Below are 22,137 nucleotides of genomic sequence, written 5' to 3'. Positions count from 1 at the left end.
CATGATCCACAGATCAGGGCATTCTCAGTCTACTGGAGTCCAGTAAACTCCAGGACCTGCAGATCAAGGCATTCATCTCTCCCAAAATAACACAAGCATGGCAACCTGACCAACGGTTTTTTGCCTTGAGCAGTACCCAAGGCTAGTTCCATGGATGAAATCATGGGCAGGTGAAGCTGAAGTTGCCTTCTCCAGATTACTGCACTCACAAATGAGTGCAATAACCTTCTGAAAAGTACTTCTCCAACTCATCCTAAAGGATCTCCAGAGGTCTGATTTACCTCCTCTCAGGTTTGTGATCTGAACAGAATAAGGACCTTGATCCTGACACCCCCCTGCTCTGATACTTTGTCGCAACCGAGTGTGAAGACAGAGGAGAAAAGCGAGAGGTTACATAACCTCTCTCACACACTGCATGTCTAAGCAGCAAACCATTCCCATGAGGGGTGGAAGTGATCAACTGAGACCTTTCTCTACAGCAACAATGCTCAGAATGCAAGTGCCCTGGAGAGCCGAGTGCACTGAGCAAGAATGGGGTGCATGCTCTCTACATTCCTCCAAAGTTGAATAAGGAGAGCCTGTCCTGTTAAGTGCCTGTGCACAGAAAGGTGAATGAACAGGTTGTGCAAGCCCACCCAGTTGCAACTAAGCAGAACTACAGGTGGGAGTGGAGGGCTACCCCGAGCAGCGACCTGCACTTGGTCTGCAAACCCTGGGCAGGAGTGAGGGGGCAGTCCACATATCCCAGGGGGCATGTGGAGTAGTACCAGCCCTGCCCAAGGTATGACAATCACCAGGTGGTGAACGGGCTCCTCTGCACTCCTCCCTTGATGAAGAGTGATCTGGGGAAGTCACCTGAACCTCTTCCACCTGGCCTTAGATTTTCCCCTTCTTCCTATGGCAGGAAAGAGAGTTCAAGGATAAGGAGGAAGATGAAAAACAATGACAAGGAGGAAGAAAGGCAATAACATAATGACATGTAATGATGTCATTGCTTTTTAGCCAACAGCACAAAAGCTCACACGCACACAAGTGCTCTTCCACCAAATGTTATTCAAGTAATAAAGGATCTTTCTCTACTACTCAAAGGTGATAAATGGAATGACGTGGAATGATGTGTACAATAATGTTGTTGCTTTAATGCCAAGAACAGCTGCGACAGCTCACCAACAGATGAAGGTCCACCCAGCCCAACTTACCCAGCCCAACTTTCCCAGCCCTTCCACCTTAACACACTTACAAAGACCTACCCTTCCACAATACTCAGTCACCCAAAAGTGATAAAAGAATGATGTGTATTAAATGATATTGTTGCTTTTAAACCAATAAAAGTGGCAGACAAGGGCCCACCCAGCCCTCCCCACTCAGTCCCCTCCCCCTCCAAAGGCACTTACCTTGGCCTACCATACACAGAGGCTCCAGTTATACCTAAAGGCTTACAAAAGGGAGAGATCATGAACTTCATGAACTTTAACCTTCTGGCAAGAAGCCCCTATTGTAAAAGAGGTAAGAAGAAGCAAAACAAGGATCATGAACTGAAGAAAAAGTCTGACTTCAAGCACTGGACCAAAGGAGGTGACCCTCCAAAAATAAAGAAATGAAAGGTCTTTCACTGGGGTTTCTTTCATAGTACAATATAAAGTGTTCAAGGACAAAATTGGAATGGCAAAGGGAGCCATTGTCATGCTTCAGTAATCTGAGGTGATTCTTGGCTATGAAGTCTGGAGTGGAATGCAAGCCCACTACAATATGAACCATCAGAATGAGATCTCACCTGACAGGGGATACAGCTTGCTGACATGCTTGGAGGTGGTCAGAATGAGCAGAAACAAAGGTTTAAGTTTCAAATTCATAAAGGAAGCATCCAGAAGAGGCTCATAAGGATGCCTGGGCAGACTGTGAAATACCAGAGCTAAATCCTAAATAGGGAGCTACAAAGAGATGACCTGGGAATTAATGGACCAAAATGGCAAAACAGGCCACAATCATTACCCATGCCCACACCATGCTGAATATCTTGAAGACAGTTTCTTCACATCCCATAGAAACACAAAGGGGTCTACAGAGACAAGAATAGAAGTTTCCAGTGTAGAGCTAAGTTCTGAGTTTTCAAGATGTGTTTAGTGACAAAAACTTGGGTCTTTCTACCTTAACTTACTGTATACCAGTTGAGAGACAAATAGCTCCTCCTTGGCATAATAATGGTTCTTGGTTCTGGTAGCATATCACTCATGGTCTCTTGGGTAACAGTCTCTCAAGAACTAAGATTTCTAACAGCTCTTACAATCCTAACAAGGCCAAGTCAGCCAATCACTGACCCTCTTGTGTGGGAATTTTGTGTGTCCAGCAGTCAGATTAATCCCAACAGTTCATGTAATCCTGCTGCCATGTTTGTTAGTAGCTCAGGCCTTAGTATTGTCGAGATAGTGTTTCAAGTATTATACAATAGCTTAAAACCTCATAACTGTCCAAGGTAGTTTCACTGCTTGGTAACAAGCATTGAGAATCCATATCTGCATCATGACTAACTCGAACATTGTCATGTGCTGATGTTCTTTAATTGGCTGAAGCTGCACAGTTGTCTATAGTTGCATTACAGCTACTCATGTCATGTAGAAGGTCCACTAGTACAAAGCTTATTAACCTTTATGGACAGCATGACTCCTCTGATCCCCAAAAATTGCATATGAAACTACCTGGTTCAGCTCATATGAGTACTGTTATTTTGCACCATAATATTTGAACGAGTCTTGAGCGAAAACATTCCTATCACTTGAATGGGCCATAAATGACTTATGGCAACTCCTATGGCTACACTAACACCTCAGTCCACAATACTAGTGTGGCTTGAGATTTAATGGGGAAATGTATTACATCTCCCTCCCCCAGCACCTTTTATATATTTACCCATGAATATACTCGGGGACTGCTGTTAGTTTTAGTTCTTATCTTTATGATAGTATGTCAGCTGTAACTGTAATTTTGCAAAGTACAAAAACATATAAAATATTAGAAAGAACTTTTAACTCACAAAAAGGTACTACATCTCCCCATCCCAGTACATCTTATAAATATTTTACCAAAAATATACCCGGGGATTGTTGCTGATTTTAATTCTTATCTGTTATATTATGTGAGCTGCAATTGTGATTTTACAAAATGAAAAATTATTAGAAAGGACATGTTTAGCTAAAATTCGCATATTTTTATGAGTGGAAGGTACAGAAAATTTTCTTTAAAAATTTTTTTCTTATACTATGTGCATTTGCATAGCTTTCTCTTTCCAGTGATCATTTGTTTTTAAAACTGGCTGACCTTAAAGTTTGCCTGGTCTTGGGGTACTGTTAATGTATATTCAGCCCAGCCTGTAGGGGTTAAGACTACCTGCTTGATCAGGGAAGTCATGCATGCTCATATGGTTGTCTGAAGATTTCAAATGACTTAGTGTAAGTGTATACTATGGGCCCAAATACAGATGTCTGAAGTGGGATCAAAGACTTGATATATTGTATCTTGGACATTTGTAACTTAGATCATACAAACAGAAAATACCAAATTTTAAAGTATTTTGTACTTTTTCCTAGGTATGCAAGCCATAGCTTTCATTAATGGAGTATTCCAGGACATCAGCTATGTACTAAAAAAAAAAAAAAAAAAAAAAAAAAAAAAAAAGCATTGGGTAGGCCTGGGCATCGCCCTGACCTCTACTGGCCTGGCTTGTACACTGTAAGAGCCAACCCACTAGTGTAAGTCTCCTGAACCAGGGAAGGTAGAATTGAAACAATGAGAGGAGGTAGAGGTGAGCAAGTCCTTTATGAAAGCTATGTTTCATATACCTAGGAAAAATACAAATTACAGTAAACCCCCTGTACCCCTGTATTAGTGGAGGATGCGTACCCCCCGCGAATAGCTAAAATCCATGAATACATAAACCCCTCTAAAAACACTTAGAACTGCCTATTTTGATAGTTTAAACACAAAAAAAAAACTAAAAATGCTTATACCTGAGTACATGTATTTTAATAGTTTTATTACAAAAAGGGTATTTAGTCATGAAAATACAGTAATTAGTGAATATTTCTCAGTGAAAATACTGCAAATGGGCGAATTTCCCGCGAATAATGGGTAGATATGTTCCACAGAGAAATCTGCGAATACGTGAGTCTGCGAATATTGAGACCGTGAATACGGGGGTTTACTGTACTTTAAAATTTGGTATTTGCTCCTCTGAGGATATGAATCTACACTCACAGAAATGAAGCCTCACTCCTTAGGTGGGAGGATGATCTACCTGCTTTTGCGCGTAAAAGGTGGGAGAGCCCCGGAATTAGCCAGGATTCCTTCAAACAGCACTCCATACCTTCCCCCCAAACCATTATATTAGCGAACTCCCAGGCCGGGGGCCCACGCAGGCTACTCTGACTCCCTCAGGATTGAAGAGCTGAGTCACACATCCTTTGGGATGTGGCCCTTCTTTTAAATCATACAAGGGGGGTTACCCCTGTGATACTCATCTCCATCCCCCAGGGTTCTCTTGACGAGAGCTCATTGGCCATCTCTCACTCCATCCTCAACTGCCCCCTCAGAGGCATGAGGGACCTCTCTCCTAAGGCAGAGCCCCTCCTCTGGGGCTTATGCCCCTCTACACCACCTGCTAGGCTGCGACCATAAGACCCAGGATAAGTGTGTTCATGGACTTGTGTGCTCAATCTCTGAGGTAGAAGGCTGTAAAGGTGGACTGCCTGTCCACACTCCTGCCTTCATCACCTGGAGGATTGAACTATTCTTCTGGTAGGCAACTAGCGGTCCTATGCCTTGGTTGTTGTGGCCCTTCACCTTTTCCAGGGGTGTTTTGCCTTCCTGATAGGCACCGCATGCCCTAGAGATGACTTCCCTTAGACAGAATTATATGGTGTTTTTGACACCGCCTTCTTTCTGCCCGTACACATGAATAGCCTTTTGCACACCGGTCGGTGGAAGCTGTTCTTTTCAGGTAATACTTGATGGCTTACTGGACACAGGAGTATTTCCTCCCTGTCCCCTTTGACCTGTGGTACCTCCCACAGCACTCTCGAACCAGAAAGGTGCGGAACCGAGGAAGTTCCCTCAGCATGTCAGTCATCAGTGCCAACAAGTCTGTACCACTCTGCCTGAGGCCAGACAGTGGCAACCAACATCAAGCTGGGGCATGAAGAGTTGATTCAAGACCTTCCTCAAGTGGCTGAAGGGGAGAAAGACATGCACATCCATACTGTCTGAAAGGCATCCTACATTGCTGCTCTCTGATCTGGCACCAGAGAGCAGTTGAGTGGGAGTTTGGTGTTTCAGGCCGTGGCGAACAGGTCGAGAGTTGGACCTCTCCACGTGTGAGAGATTATTTGCTAAGGCCTGATGCAGGGACCACTCCATCCCTATGATCTGGTCTTTCCTGCTTAGTTGATCTGCCACAACATTCCTCTTCCCTGGGATGTACCTCACTGTTAGATCTGCCCCCACCCTCTGACCAGTTGTGCAGTCTCACCGTTAGTTAGCGCATATAGTTTGGGCAATATTGTCCCTCCCTGTTTGCTGATGTAGGCCACTACTGAGGCAGTGTTGCTCATCACAATGAGTGAGTGACCCTGTAGCTTCTCTTGGGAGTTATGTAGTGCCAACTGTACAGCTTTCATCTAGAAGAAGCTGATGTGTTATTTGCTGTCCTCAGTCCCCCAGATCCCCAAAATGCACTCTGTTCAGGTGTGCTCCACAGCCCCTTCAGAAGGTGTTGGAAAATACCAACATATCCCGGGGGCGGCTTGCTGAGTAGTACTCCTTGTTGTTGATTATGAGGGTCCACCCAACACTTGAGGTCCTGGCTTATTTCTTTGTTCACCAGGATCTGTTGGTGCAGGGACTTCTCTGGCTGCTGCCAACTCCTTCAACTGCCACTGCAGGGATCAGAGGTAGGCCCTCCCCCTGGGAACCAACTTCTCCAGCATTTGCCACTGTCTTGCCAGTTGAGTGGGCTCTGTCATGAAGCTCTGCACTACCCTCTACAGATTGACTATCCAAGCTGGGTCTAGAAAGGCTCTCTCTACCACTGTGTCCACTCACAACCCCAGTCCTTTATTTCCTGCTTGGGAACCAAGTCAGATTTTACAAGATTCACAAACACACCAGTTCCCGTCACAATGCAAGCACCTTGTCTCTGTCCTTGTCTAACTTCTGGATCAACAGTGTGAGGAGAAGCTAGTCATCCAGGTACCTTCTCAGGTATATTTCTCGTGAGTGATCCCAGGTGGATGTCAGATGGAAAACCTGTGTAGCTGTCACAAGACCAAATCAGAGAGCTGTGAACTGATATGCTGCTTGTTGGTTTACAAACCGCATGTATTTTCATGATGGGTGATGGATTGGTATATGACAGTAGGCATCCTGTAGGATAAAGGAGACCAGAAAGCCTCCCTCACTGATGCAAGCTAGTACAAACTGGGCTATTTACATTTCAAATGGCATCTACTGCATGAATTCATTCAGGGCCAAGAGACCCCCTTGACCTGGGACCACCTTGACGTGGTGAGGGGTTTCTTGAACCCCTGGAATTTGTTCCTGGGTTTGAATTTGTTCCTGGGCCTGAGTCCAAGAGTTCCATATATCATTATGTATTTCATTGGGTTAATTTTACTGAAATTTTCCACTTTTGGTAAAATTTATTGGACTTGATAAACAGGAAAAGGTATCATAGCTGGGACTGGGTTTATATCTGAAGCAAAATAGTGGGAGCTGTGGTAGGATCATCAACTACCCAATAATGTTTAAAGATATCATATTGACAGCTCAAGGGTGGAACTATTCTGCAGGGCTGGGCCATGGATAACGGGGGTGGTCTGGTTCTGGGATAGGACTCTTGGCATTCTATCTGGTTTGCCCATAATATGATTAGGGTGGGGATGATTGTATTCTTGTAATACTCTCATTCCCAGCAAGTGGGTTTGGCTTACACTTAGGCCACTTTCATTGTTCTATGCCATCCCCTGTGGGGTAGGGTAGGGGACGGACATTTGGGAGTCGCTCTCACTTGTGCTATTGGTGGAAGAATGAACCCCATGAAAGGCTGACGATATCTTTTAAGGTTTTCAGGTTTGCTTAATTTTTTTTATGATATTCAATCTTACTGAGTAGTAGTATTAAAGAATCTAGTACCCATGGACCCTCTAATGATACTGATTTGTCACAGATGACAACCTCTTCACCCTCCTCTGACAACCTGTGTTTGGAAAAGGCTAGAAAACCCTCTAGTGTAATTACATTGGAACCCTATGCTCCAACATGGAGCAAAGGGAAATTGACCAGAAATGTATGTGAAATAGCACCAATATATTTGAAACCTCTTATGATTAGTATTTGACCATTAACCTGGAAGATTCTAACTGTGATATTTTTAATGTATACAGACACACTAAGATATCACCTGTAGGCTGAGGAAAACTGACAGTAGAACTGGCCTCAGCAAATGAAAGTGAAAAATTAAAAGCATTATCGCATCTCAGAGGAGTTAAAGTAGACTACTCAGTACATGTTTTTTGGAGTAACACCAAGGCTATGATATTTGCACTCTAACTGATGACATACTCAGAAAAGAAGCTTGCAGAAGAACTGAAGGATCAAGGCGTAATCAGAGTTGAAAGAATGAAATGGATCAATGGAGCCTTAGTTCCACTTCCAAATTTAATTATAACATTTAATCAGACATGCTTACCAAAAGTAGTAAAGCAGCGTGGTTATGTTTTAAGGTAAAGCAATATATCCCAGGACTGTGGAGATGATCTTATTGCCAAGAATATGGACATATGTTAGGGTCTTATAGGCAGAAATTTCAAGGCAAGCCTGCCAAGTGTTAAATGTAGTGAACCAGAGCATGTGTTATAAAGAAACCAGACATATACATTGTGGAGAGAATCATCCATCTTCTTCACAGAATTGTGATGTGTACATCATGGAGACATTAAGGGTAAGTAAACTAATAGCATTTAGGGAAGCAAAAGAGAAAGTATAAATCAGGATGTTAGACCTAGAATATCCCTTTCCAGTATTGCTGCTAACAGAAGAAACATAAATGCTGGAAGATGTGCTTCCCTTGGCAATGTAAAGGGAAGATCAATGGCGACCTGTACTTGTGCCTCTTTGGAGGCTGCGCCAGTGGTTTTTGGCAATCTTGCCTCTTCGGAGGATGCGCCAGTGGTTTCTGGTGCTCCTGCCCTTCAGAGGCAGCGCCAGTGATTTCTGGCGCTTCTGCCTCTTCAGAGGCAGCACCAGTCGTTTCTGGCACTCCTGCCTCTTTGGAGACAGCGCCAGAAACCGAGGCAGTGTCAGATGTACCTGGCACTCCAGCCCCTCTGGAGGCTGTACCATCTATACCTGGTGTGTTGGATTCTTTGAAGGGTGTGCAGTTATGGCTAGCACTCCGGCTTCTATGGAGGCTGTATTATCTGCATCTGGTGCTTGTGTGTTTCACTGGAGCCTGAACCAGTGGTGACTGGTTCTCCTGACACTTCAGAGGATGCATCAGTTACGCCTGAAAATTCTACCTTTCTCAGGCAGTGCCAGCTTTGTCTGGTGCTCCTGAACTTGAAATTTCAATAGCAAAGATGCTATCAAAAGTGCCCAAAACTGGGGGAGGCTTTGCCATCTGTGGCAGGTACCTCCTCCATGGAAGCAGCGCCACCATCGAATTTAAAACGGAAGGCTGCCATAATTAATCAGTCTCCTTCCAGGTTAAAGCAAGGGCAAGACAATAAACTTAAAGCACTTAAAAGGGGCACCAGTTTAACAGCCTCAAAACCAAAGTAAAATTAATTTATTTTCTCCAGTGGAACTGTCAGGGATTTAAGAGGTAAATGGGAAGAACTAAGGCTGCTCATATCAGAAGTGTCACCTGTATGTATATCTTTGCAGGAGACCATGATTCATAATAATACGTGTCCCAGCCCATGAGAGTCTATGGCCTATCATTCCACCTATAAACTAAATATAGGAAGCTATGGGGCTGTAGTTTTGTATGTTTGTAATGACACCCCACAAAATCCTAGGAGTATCCAGTCTACACTGCAAGTGATAGGTGTGCAGATCCATTTGCAAACAAAATATACAGTACACTTTATTTATCTACCACCTAGTGAAGTCTTCCCCATTGATGAATTTAAATCCTTCATTCAACAGCTACCATGTCCCTTTGTTATTCTGGGAGATTGAATAGTAGAAACCCTCTTTGGGGGGACATCGTTACCAGTAAAAGAGGAAATTTCCTGCGTTCCATCATAGAAAGTGAAAATGTGGGAATCCAAAACACTGGGGACTCAAAACATTTTCACGTTCAAACAGGCACATTATCAGCTATTGATTTATCAATGTGCAGTGATGACTGCCTTACTGATTTTAATTGGAGAGTGATAAATGATAGATTTACCAGCAACCATTTTCCAATAGTGGTGAATGTAGCTTCAAATCCTCCATCTTCAAGGCTACCTAAAGGAACATTGGTAAAGCTGATTGGGCAACATTCCAAGAACAGCTCAAGAGATAACTCAGCTGATGACTTTCCATGTGTAGATGATGCCCTTGACTTTTTGAATACAATTATATTTTTGGCTGGTCTTCAGTCAATACCTAGGACTTCAGGCATATTTATCCCTGGTGGACTCGTAAATGCCAGGAAACTCATAGAACTATGAGATCAACTTTTGCCAGATACCGCAGACAAAAGAGAGAGTATTACCGCACTGACTTTTGAAAAGTAAGATCTCATTTCCACATGAAAATTAAAAAAGTACAAAAGGTATCTTGGACAACTTTCATATCTTAACTACATTAAAAAAACACCCCTGACTTTAGTTTGGAAGAGAGTAAGAAAAACAGCAGACAAATTTACTCCTTAATCAACCCCCAGTTATCAAGATCAATGGTCAGCAGACCCCCGGTTAGTGGCAGATGAGTTTGCTAACCATTTTGCTAATGTTGCAAAAAAAAATTATTATAGACCCTATTCAGCTCAGAGAAGGTTAATGGAACAGGTCAGAAATGATTTCAATACACCAAGGAATGAACAATACAATGTACTTTTACTATGAGAGAATTTAAATCAGTCTTAAATAAATGTAATGAACCAGCTCCTGGACTGGATGATATAATGATTAAGCATATTCCCGAAAATACCAGACTTTTCACATTAAGCCTTATTAACCGAATTTTCCAAGGACATATCTTCCCTAGGCTTTGGGAGATGTTAAAATTACTGCCATTCGTGAAACCAGGGAAAGATCCGTTCGAGACAGAGAGTTATTGTTCTATTGCATGACATCACATTTGTCTAAGATCATGGAAAAAAATGAACACACGTTTGATGTGGTACTTAGAACATAGTAAATATCTGTCACCTGTCCAGTGTGGTTTTCAAAGTATGCATTCTATAACTGATGTATTGATTTGAATGGAATCTTCAGCATCACATTACTGTTTTCTTTGATCTAGAGAAGGCTTATGATACAACATGGAGATGTGGCATTCTGAGGGTTCTTTATGAATGTAACCTGAGAGGCAATTTGGCTCTTTTTGTTGACGACCTTTCAATATCCTTTGCGGCAACAAGGATGGCAGTGGCTGAAAGCTGCCTTCAGCTCTGCATTAATAAAATAGTAAAGTGGGTTGAGATGAACGGTTTTAGGTTTTCATCTAGCAAAACGGTAACCATGCACTTTTGCCGTTTAAGAGGATTCCATCCTGATCTAGATCTGTTCATACATGGGCAGAGAATCCCATGTGTTGGTGAAACAAGGTTTTTTGGGTTGATTTTAGACAGCAAGCTGACTTGGATTCCACATCTGAAGTACATCAGGGCAAAATGCTTGAAAGCAATGAATGTGCTGTAAGTCCTGTCCCACACTTTGTGGGGTGCAGACCAAACTCAGATGCAGTGACTATATAAAACTTTAGTGTTTTCCAAATTAACTTATGGATGTGAAGTGTATACCTCAGCAAAACCTAGTAGCCCTAAAATGCTTAATTCAGTCTATCATGGAGGAATAAGATTAGATACAGGAGCATGTAAATCATCTCCCACTGAGAGAATGCTTGTAGATGCTGATGAGATGCCTCAGGATCTAATTACCAACATCTGCTGGTTCGGAGTTGGTACATATTTCAGGGGCTCCCTAAGTCCTTGGCAAGCATTTGTATTAGAAATGAAAGGCATTGGCAATTCTATGAAAATCACCCCAAGCAACCCCAACCATTTGCTTTGAAAATAAAACTTATAACCTGTGAATTAAACATCCCTAAGACAGCAGTTTTACCAGCTTGGTATTTGGTTATCCCCCCCTGGAACCTTCCAGAAGTGAAACTTTCTGTAAACATTTAATTTATAAAAAGGCACAAATGTCCAATGAGGCAATTTTTAGATCATTCCTAACAACATGATAACTCCGTAGCAGTTTTCACGGATGGATCAAAGTCATATGCTAGCATCAACTTTGGAGTGTCCTTCCCTGATATATAAAGAAGCAAGAGATTACTATGTTTTGCATCTATTTTTACAGCAGAGCTGCAAGCAATTTTAAAGGCCTTAAAGGAAATTTTAACTCAGAATGGAGATAGAAAACTGACTCTAGAAGTGTTCTTCAGTCATTGGGAACTGCAAGCAATTTTAAAGGCCTTAAAGGAAATTTTAACTCAGAATGGAGATAGAAAACTGACTCTAGAAGTGTTCTTCAGTCACTGGAATCTTTTAACTCTTTAAACCCTCTGATTTTAGATATACTGTGTTGGAATGGCTGTTTTTAGTGAAAAGAAGAGGTAAGGAAGTAAATTTTTGTTGGGTGCCTTCCCATGTTGAGGTGGTTTGGAATGAGCAAGCTGATCAACTTGCAAATTCAGCAGTCACCTCCCCAGAACCCAGAAGATGCCCACTGCCATATCAGGATGTGTATCCTCCAGTAGGTCAGAAAATTAAAAAGTTTTGCAGTCCCTATGGGAAAATATTGCAATGAATCAAAAAATGCGCAATATTACATCATCAGTGCCTCCTTGGTCTTATCCCTATATACCAAGGAGACAAGAAACATACAAGACTCACTCATGGGTTCTTGATGTCTCGTGAAAATCCTCCACCTTGCGATGACTGTATTGTGCCCTTGACTGTGAAACATTTGCTGGTCGAATGTCCCGCCTTGGGAATTTGAGACAGTTCCTGTCCTGGGATGTGACAGAGGAAATTTTATCCTACCTACAATTATCAGTGAGTATTGTAATACAGAGCAGTTATTATCTTTGTGATGGAGGTGGGCCTTCTCAAATTCTAAACCATAGACACACTCAGTATGTATATATAGCATATGTGAATACAGTATACAATATGATTAAATACAGTACATATATTTTTTAGATATTTTCTATATAAAACCTTTTTTAAATTGATTTATCCTTTTAGTTTCCTATTTAATTCTAATACGGCATCAATAACCTAGGTGTTGTGATGCCAGTTTTAGTAGTCATAAATCAATCAATCAATCAGGGCCAAGAGAACCCCAGCAACTGTTCCTCCACCACTTCCATCACCCCCTTCTGGAGCTTGGCTCTTGCCTCTGCCACTATACCCTATCTTGTTCCCAGTTTACAACACTATATCAATGAAGGGCAGGGTCCTCTGAGCAGAGGAAATTTTCTTCCCTTGAAGGGGAATCTGTAGCCCTTTCTGAGGACCCTGGCTGTCAACTCCTCTATCCTATAGTTCTGCCACACTGCCTACTGCTCTGCCAGGCATTCCCCCCACCCCCCCCTGCCCCCCCACAACCAATTCATGGCAGCTGGGGGGGGGGGGTAGTTGTCTCCCCTCACCCGGAACTGCCTCTCTTTCTGGTCCTGTTTCTCCTATATAGTTGGGAAGGCTGGGCATACTACAATGTCTGGCCTCCATTCTCACTCCTTTTCTGGGCAAGAGAGACCTGCTGGCAGCTTGATGGGGTGGGGGGGGGATCTCCTCACCTGGAACTGCCTATATTTCCGGTCCTGTTTCTCCTACATATTTGGGAAGGCTGGGCAGACTAAAATATCTGGCCTCCATTCTCACTCCCTTTCTGGGCAAGAGAGACCTGCAGCCCACGGCAGTGTCTGGGCTAAGGAGGAAGACACTGCAGGGTTTGAAGTTCTCAGTCCAGGTTGCCTGGCTGGTCTCTGCACAAAGCCCATGACTTTGTGCCTTGACTTCACTGACAACACCTGGGAAAACATGTTATCCTTGGAATCTTCCCTCTTGACTTGATTGCCCTCTGCACCCCACTGGTGGGAAGTCAGAGATAAGGGCTGTTCCTCAGACAAAGCAAACTCTCCTGAGACATCTGTTGGGACACAACCAACTAGAATAACTTCACCCACAGGCTCTCTGCTGGGTGAGATAGGTGAGAGCCTTGCCTACTGGAACTATGAGCTTCTTCACTGCTGGCTATGTGTCCAATGGGAATACCTCATCCATTCCACAAAGGAAGGTTCCCTGGCAGAGGTCCAGCCACAAAACCACTTGCAAACCCCCTGCAGCACACGTTTGTGATGATTGCTTGTCTCTGCGTGGCATAGACGCAGGCCCTGATGCTTAAATTACTCCATGGGCTTACTGTTGCCCAACCTGCTGAGGGATGGGTCCACTGTCTGGGTACTGCATGGGACCCTCCTAAAGTAGTACTTTCCATGCCTGGGCATGGGAGGAGACAGCAACTTTGCTGCCTGTGTAGCCACCAAGGAGTCCTCTTCACCAGCTATCAGGGCATTCACCTCCCTTAATATGCCCTCTGACAAGGGGGACTGTTGGAGCCTAACTAACTACCTGACGTCTGGTGTGGCCTCCACAAACTTCTCCATAAAGGAGAAGGCAGGAGACACTGACAAGGAACTAGCAAATCCATGCATTTGCCTAATCAGGGCAATAATATCCTAGAAGCACTCCTCTTCCTTGGAGTTCAAGGCCTCGGCCTGCGAAGCCTCTTCCTGGCTGTCCAGATCCGAGGGGTTCTGGCCTGACTATATTGCCCCTTCTGGTGTTTGTGTGAAGAGTGCTGCTCTGCTGGCTACCAATGTTGTGGGGATGCCCCCTCCACCTTCGGGGGTACTGTAGACCAACACCATTTTTGCCTCTGCTGGGTGAAAAACCAGTAGGACCACGATCAGGGAAGGGGAGAGATGTATAGGGGAAGACCTGACTGGAGAAGCCTTCCTTTCTGGTTGGCTCCACTATGATAAATGTACCACTGTACAGTGTAGCTCCTCCAGCCTGAGTCTCCAGGCAAACAAGCTCTGACTCCTGCTACATCAGGCACTCCTGCTGGGTAGCCTCGATGACCAACTCCGCCCTGAAGAATGCCTATGCCTCAGCGAATAGCTCCATCTCGAAGAGTGTTTCCCCTTCCCACTAGGCTTCTTGTGTTCTCTCTTCCCGAAAGAGGACGAGTCCCTCCAGCACCATCTCCCACTGGCGTTGCTGTTCACTGAGAAGGTGCAACCACCTTTGATGAAAAAGAGGAGGAAAAAATGCTGGAACAATCACAAGGCTGAGCAAGAACATCTTGCTTGGCTCTCCTTTCATGAATGACAGTACTACTTCTTCCCAGTCCCTACTCTTTGCTGACAGTGTGTTTCTCTCTCTCTCTCTCTCTCTCTTACTTGGAAGGGGGGGGAGAGGAGTGGGAGCAAGAAAGAGACCTTGACTGTTTCTTAGGTTTAGGTCACTCTCCTTCCACACCCATATGCATTTTTACAGGAGGAAGGTGGGAGAGGGCATCTGGGTCTGCCCTCCTGCTGGCTGACTGGGTGTGAGGAGAGTGGGAAAGCTAACAAGGGCCATCATGCTGGTTTCTTAAACTGTCTCAAAGGATGGCAAGAACTTCTGCCATTACTTCAGCACCCTTCCTTCCTTGGCAGGGACAGGAGAAAAACTTCCTCAATGCCTCTGATGCTACTAACGGAGTGCAAGGGGAAGGAGGGAGAGGGCAGCTCAGGGTAGGATCCCTCAATGAAAAATTTCCCTTCTGTTTCCTTTACTGTTTTTCATAGAAACTTCACTGAGGAGCTGGCCACCCTTCACATTCTGTACACATAGTCTCATAAGAACTTTTTGTCAACAGGAAATACATACTGTTTGCGGATCTACCACCACTGGTGACATGAACTTACAAGGCCTCTCTTTTCCCGAATAACAGAATTTGAGACACAACACGCACCCTGCATTAACAGCATATCCACACGCAAGTACAACCTTATGCGAGCGAGGCTGAAAACATACTGGAGAAGCTAGGCAGAGGTCAGGGAAATGCTTTGGCCTACCTGATAGGCTTTTGTTTTTTAATTAGTACACAGCTAAAGCCTGAGATGTGCTGGTATACTATATTTTTTAATGTGTAGGTTCATATCACAATAGGAATAGCTAACTCCTCTGTCACATTCTGTAAAAGAATTTGAGGAGCCTGATCTTGTGTTAGACACTTTGAAGAATACTGGGCACTTGAACCACTCTCCTCATGGTGAGAGAAGATATTTCTGAAAACCTCATATACCTTTCCACAATTTTAACTCTAATTTTACAAAGTCATTTCTCTGTTTTTTATTATAATTTCACAGGTCATTCCTTCCTGCAGAGTTAGTTATAAATGATTTGTTTAACCAGACCTCTGAACTCTTTTAGGGTTCTTCTTGGGCTGGAAAAACATAGAAACATATGTAATGGTAAAGTCAGTGTATGATTAATACTGAACAAGAACTGAGCCATGAAGAGAAAAGCAATATATAAATTAAGATTTTACTTTGAGTGAAAAACAAATGAAAATTATTTCTCATGACTGGGCAAACATGTGTTATTTAACTTTAGCCAAATAGTCCAATACTGTAGTTCTCAAGTATATAAACAATATATTGTTCAAATATTCAAAGAATACAATATGTGGCACATCGTAATTACAAGCTGCATTAAAATTTACTGAATAAATAATGAGTAAGATTAAATATATGTAAAATTTGTAACACCAGTGATCAGAAAGAAAAAACGTAAGTCCTGAAGCATTAGTACTACAGTGGTACCTCGGTTTCCGACGCTAATCCGTTCTAGAAGGAATGTCGAGATTCGATTTTGTCGAATTCCGAATTAATTTCGACCATAAGAAATAACTGAAAATGGATTAATCCGTTCCTGACCACCAGTCACTACTCCAACCTTGTCTTTTTATACAAAACACTACACACATTACAATTAAATAAGTTCAGAGTTAAATAACTTACCTTATTAGAAGTCTTCTTACAGTTTTAAATGCATACTGTATCAAAAAATTGGCCTACCAGTGGTAGACTGAGCGCTGCAGGCTAGGCTAGGCAGCCCATATGCACTCCAGAATGTACTGTAACGGGTACGCACAAAAACTGTTGTTAATGATAAATACAATGAAAAACAAGCCTGGTCATTACATTAAATTAATAAAACAATATTAAAAATAAGCCGAATGTACTGTAGAGTCTGTTATAAAAATTAAGAAAAACGCCTCAAGTTACGTCGGCATCGCAGCTTGTGGCAAGCGCAATGTAAACAAACCAGAGCGCCATCCTGGTGGCGTATCGCGTACTACTGTAATTACATAAACATTGTAAGTTCAGGATTGTATTAATTTATGGTAAATTTCATTCAGAGTCTACTGTAAGTGCTTTTAAATGTGGGAAGAACGCCACCAACAACGCCAACTAGCGGCGGCGTTACCGAAACACTTTTGTTTACAAACATCATATGTTTCGTCAACGGGTCGGATCGCGTCGGGTCGGATTCCGGTTTGTTGTTCGGGAACCGGCGCAAAGTTTACTCGGCATTTCGTGTCGGAATCCGATTTTGTCGAGTTTCGGTACGGTCGGAGACCGGGGTTCCACTGTATTATCAGATAACAATAAACTTACTCTTTGTTGACAAGCTGGACTAGCAAACAATTTTATCTTGCCAAAATCGTCTCCAGTTGCCAACAAGTCCATCTGATTTGCCTTGGCACAAGTATTGATATCTGTTCCATCGGTACCTTCTGGCCAGATACCTAGTGTAGCAAATGTAAGAGTGCAAGACTGGGTGGCCCATTCAACATCCCTCATTTGAGACGTTTGCGCAATTTGACGACAGAGACCAGCATTCCCTGAAAATGTCAAATGTAATTAGTTCATAGAATGCATTTCCTTAAAAAGTTCTAATAGTAAAGCTATTCTTTGATACACCAAAAATCAGTTGTACATAACACTATTTATAATTCAAAAAATGAATTAAACACATAGCATGTACTTACAGAAAAGTAGCTCATAATCGCCAGAATTTGTCTGAAGGAACTGACTGTCAGCGGACCAATCCAAGTGAGTCACAAAACTAGAATGACCCTGTTGAAAATCAAAATTATTACTCTTAAATTAATTCTTTCTGCTTGGGAATCATTTTTAGTGTAAAACTGCATTGACATAACTGGTGTCTGCTTTAAATCAAAACTTCTTCACAAAAGTAATGGAGTTTGAACCTGTTAAATGCTTTAAATCTAAATTATATTAGGATATGGAACCTGTTGAAAAGCAAGAACTAGATATTCTGTATTCTTGTACCCTGAGAATATTTAGAGTTGTATTATTAAACAACTGGTATTTGCTTTTTGCTTTTAGTCAGCACCATATTAGCCAATCTAATGCAGCAGATATAAACAGATAGTAACAAATTCACCATTTAACAAAATAAATCTTGTTGATTTAAATACTTGTGCATTCATAATTTTTTCTTTTACCCACATGTGCAGACATTTAAAGCAAAACACTTCAAGCCACTCTGTCCCTTTGGGTGTAGTGCTATTTCAGGAATCAACATAGAAAATGACTATCAACAGATCCTTTTGAGAATATCACTTTAACTCAAGTTCACTAAGTATACAACCTAGAACTGTAATACTTGGCTGTTTTATCTGATTCACCCAAGAGGATAAGTATTTGTAGGCTTAAAGTCCCAAGCTGGGATACCAACACCTTTCAGAAAAACAGCTTGTCATGATCCCAGTAGCTTGTTAAAACACTGCAAAACCATCAAATATTTTGATATACAAGTGCATGCATAGAATTACACCTTGAGAGGCTTACCACCGATGATGCACTTTGATATCTGGCTCTTCTGACTTTAGCCTTGGATAGCGTGGAAAAAAGCAAACATGGGAATATGAAAATCCCAAAGTAATACCAGTCATACTTATTAGTTCCCAGTTTGCCGGAAAATAATTCATGCAAACTGTGCTTGATCTGCCAAAACTTAAATTTAATAATTAAATGTTGAACTTTTCTATAGCTTTAGAGCAAATGAAAGTTTTTCTAGCAAAACTACTTCATTAAGAAACATTCAAGAAGTGTATATTAATCTGTTAACATTGTAAACTATTAGCATGATCTGCTAATTTTTCAATACATCATAATATTGGTGTCTTGTTCCACAAGTGGAGACAAAATTTATTATTCTGTGTTCATTTTTTTAAAAGTTCTTTTAATTAGAGCCAAGGTAAAATTAAATGTTTAAAAACAGTTTTCAAGTATATTTTTTTAAAATGGCTACCGTTTTCATACACTCCTTGCATAATTGTAAATAGGGACTACTTATTGAGTAAATATAATAATAATTACCTTAAGTACCTACACTAATTACAAATTATGGCATTACTTTAAAACAGGTATATTTACCAGCCAAAAATAGAAATAATTTAATGTTTAAGTAGCAATAAACAACAAGGTTATAACTGAACTGAGTTAGTGGTTCCAAGGTGTAAGTGTACATGTGAGAGACTAACATAATCAAGGAGAAACTTGTCAATTTCCCTCTTTAAAATGACATCCATTTTACACTGGTTGATTTGTACTGAGCAATACTAGTCTTAAAGCTATGGGGTAGGGGGGGTGTCTAATTTTAATACTGTTGCAGGTCTGCCATTTCAACTTTTTAATGAAGCTTCCATATTGTAAAGGAAATTGTAAATGCCAATCATGCCTTAAACAATAAAAGCTATCAATTCATTCACAAGACTGACAATAAATTTTACGTTACAGTGATAGGTCGGTTTCACAGTGATCAGTCGGTTTCAAGACCTCCTGCTTGAGTGAAAAACATATAGATAATCACAAGTTTGCTCTAAAGAGCACACTATAAATTAATAAACAATAATAATTTAAAACTATTGTCTCTCTCGCACTGGAATATTTTTCAAATGTGGATTTAATGTACCAAATTAAAAATAAATTTGCATTTTTCCTTGCATAAGAACCTATGCTTTCATATATGGAGTAATCCCAATTTACCTATCTTCGGCTGTTACTAAATCGTCTCTGAAAAAAAATCCTAATGTTCTATGTACCTGGGTCATGTGGTGTGACCTGGGTCGACCTGCCTTCTGCCATTATGTGAGACAGCCTGTACACTATTACGCTTATCCTCCTAGAAGGAAAGATCGAAACTATGTGGGGCGGTATCAGAAGGGTAACTTTACCTACATGAAAGCTTAGGTTTACGTTAGGAAAATACAAATTTCTTTTTAATTTGGTATTTGTTCCGACACGTATACAAACCTATGCTTTCATATATGGAGCCTCACCTGAAAGAGGGAGGACGATCTCTCAGGTAAACATGTGGGGTGTTCCCTCTCTATACCCCAAGGGCATGCAAGAGGCGTATGCTGTGTGTACCGTACTCACCCACATTCCTCATGATGTTGCTGGTGATGTCTTCCCTTCTCAACAAAGATCCCACAGAGCTCTAGGTTGTTCATGACCTGCTGTGCGGCCACTACCAGGCCCAAGGTGAAAGTATCTAAGGACTTATGTGCTAAATCCTTGGTAGAAAGAGGTAAATGCAATCAGCCTCTTCCAGACCCTGGCCTGGAGGACCTGACCGACAGAGTGGTTTTCCTAAATGCCACTGACAGTCCTATTCCTCTGATGTCATAAGCCCTGGCTCTGGTTGGGCCCGTATCTTCGCTACAGTCCAAACTGTGTGCCCTCACAACCACCTCTCTCAGCCAGGGGATAGTGATCCTTGAAATCTCTTGCTTCTCCTGACCCGTACTTAAGAGACGTCTCCAACAGTCTGGTCTGTGGGGGCTGTACGTTTAAGGTAGGCTCTCAGGGCTCTGACTGGGCTTAGCAAGTATTGAACATACATATCCCTCAGATCCCCAAGCAACAAGAGGCCCTCTCTGATGGAATCAAGAACAGGACGGACCGTTCCATCTAGGACCTGTTCTGGCGAATGAACCAGCTCACTTGGAAGAGGGGTAGAAGACTCCCATAATGCCTTCTGGGAGCATCGCATTCACCTCTCCCCACAGGGAGAGGTCTTTCTGTAAGCCAGGACTGAACATTCGGAAACAGACCAGTGAGAGGTGAGGAATGACAGAAACTCGGAGGGTAGCAGAACTATCTGACAGACTTCCACTTCCCGTGCTTCTGCTCCATGTCACTGCCAAACTTGCCCAATGGCTTGACAGGCACCCATTCTCATCAGCAGCAATCAGGAAGAACTGCCCCACCCCCACAGTCCTCTGTCTTCTACCAGGATAGAAGAAGTCCGAGTACCTCTACAAGGAGTCAAGGAAGTCTGGGACTTTCTCTGACCGAAGGGGAAGGGCCAGCCTGACCTGAGGGTCAAGCTGCAGTGCCACATAAAGACCTAAAGGTCTTCGCCAATAGATTGATGAACAAGTCCAAGCTTGTCCACCATTGCTTCCCCCTCCCTCTAGCAAAGAGGGGGCAATGATCCCAGAACCAGTCCGTCCCTGAACGTCAAAGCCGACTTGGGACTAACAGACCTAGAAGTTGGAAGCAGCACAGTGTCTCCCCCTCTCCCCACAAGGTTACTGTCTAGTGAAGGAGGAAGATAATATCCCTACCTCCCGGAGTAATGGTCTCTTCAGGGCTGCAAGAGGAAAAAAGGATCTTGGCCAATCACAGACCCATAGATCGATCTACGATACTAACTGGAATACTGCTCTGGCAGTCAATTCTGGTGCCATTGTCTCCACTTACGATAGGAAGACTCCCTCCGCACCATCTCTACCTCCCAGACTGGTACCAATACACAGTTGGTCCAAAGAACCCCAGGCAGCAGTTGCACCTGTTGCACTGCTAGCAAACGACCAGGTATGGTACCGACAGCCCAGGTAGGTGGCCTACTGGGGCTGGTGCTGGTGCAAAGGGGTCAGAAGGACCCTGGGTAGTGGTTGCACCCATTCGCTCGGCAATGGGAGAAAGTTGGCAGACTGACAAATTCACATTTCTAGGGAGGGCACCGACCTCTACTGGTATATAATACTCAGCTTGTTGGGGAAAATTTTGGGGGGAAGTAATTTCTGGGACCTGCAGGAGGCAAAGGACCCCTCCTCTCCCATTGGAAGTTCCTGGTGGGAAGACTCTATCCCTTCCGCCAGTCTTGCTGCACCTAGTGGGGTAGCGGGACCCAGGAGGTCCAGGTCTTTGTCCTATTCCGCCGGGTAATTGTCAGCCATTATGGAGAGGCTGTGGCATCTCTGGATCCACCCACACTGTCCCGTCCTGGTGACCAGTGCCTGGGACAAAGTGAGATGCGTGAGACACCCGTTCTCCTGTGGCCACCCTTGGAGTAGAGCCGTTTCCGAGACCTGTCTCCCAAGCGAGAGTGGCGACATCTCCCCGACTTCCCGTTGGCATTCCATCTTGGTGAGTGGTGTCGGGAGCGGTGCAGAGAGGGGTGTCGCTCTGCTCCATCCCACTCCTGCCTCCAGGAGATGGCACCTCCATGGCCCTCTTCTAGAGTGAGATTGGGAACTCCCCCTTTCAGAGTACAGTACTGGGAAGGAGCCAGCACTCTCATTCCAATACGTCTAAGCAGCGAAACCTGCTCCTGCTTCTTGAGGGGTTCCTTCGCGGAGAAGAGCTTCACCTGCTGGACGCTGGTCCCAAAACGGTTTCTCTCTCATCACACTGAAGGTGTTCTGGAGGAGAGGTTTGACTCTGTTGAGGGGGATATCTGCCTCACCTGGCTACGTGAATGGTGGTTCTGCTCTACAACCCTCTGGTATGTGATCAGCTGGGAAGGCCTGTAGGGTGACTTCA

The 22,137-nt window shown here is 43.1% G+C and overlaps 1 protein-coding gene across 50 annotated transcripts in view; it reads right to left on the bottom strand.

Moving 5' to 3' along the window:
- The window catches only part of LOC136831307 (echinoderm microtubule-associated protein-like 2), a 370,899-nt gene that overhangs the window by 2,341 nt on the left and 346,421 nt on the right, over window positions 1-22,137 (bottom strand). For 32 of the 50 annotated variants that reach the window (XM_067091500.1, XM_067091464.1, XM_067091463.1 and 29 more), the window contains 2 exons: window positions 17,325-17,412; window positions 16,951-17,177 (listed from right to left, as the gene is read on the bottom strand). In XM_067091500.1, coding sequence (XP_066947601.1) covers window positions 16,951-17,177; window positions 17,325-17,412 — 315 coding nt within the window. Of the gene's footprint in view, window positions 1-16,950; window positions 17,178-17,324; window positions 17,413-18,150; window positions 18,193-22,137 lie in introns of all 50 variants that reach the window. The other 18 variants (XM_067091484.1, XM_067091492.1, XM_067091454.1 and 15 more) reach the window with 1 other exon arrangement.

This window comes from Macrobrachium rosenbergii, chromosome 48, assembly GCF_040412425.1.
Source record: "Macrobrachium rosenbergii isolate ZJJX-2024 chromosome 48, ASM4041242v1, whole genome shotgun sequence".
Classification (NCBI taxonomy): Eukaryota; Metazoa; Arthropoda; class Malacostraca; order Decapoda; family Palaemonidae; genus Macrobrachium; species Macrobrachium rosenbergii.
This window is presented reverse-complemented; position numbering and strand designations above follow the sequence as displayed.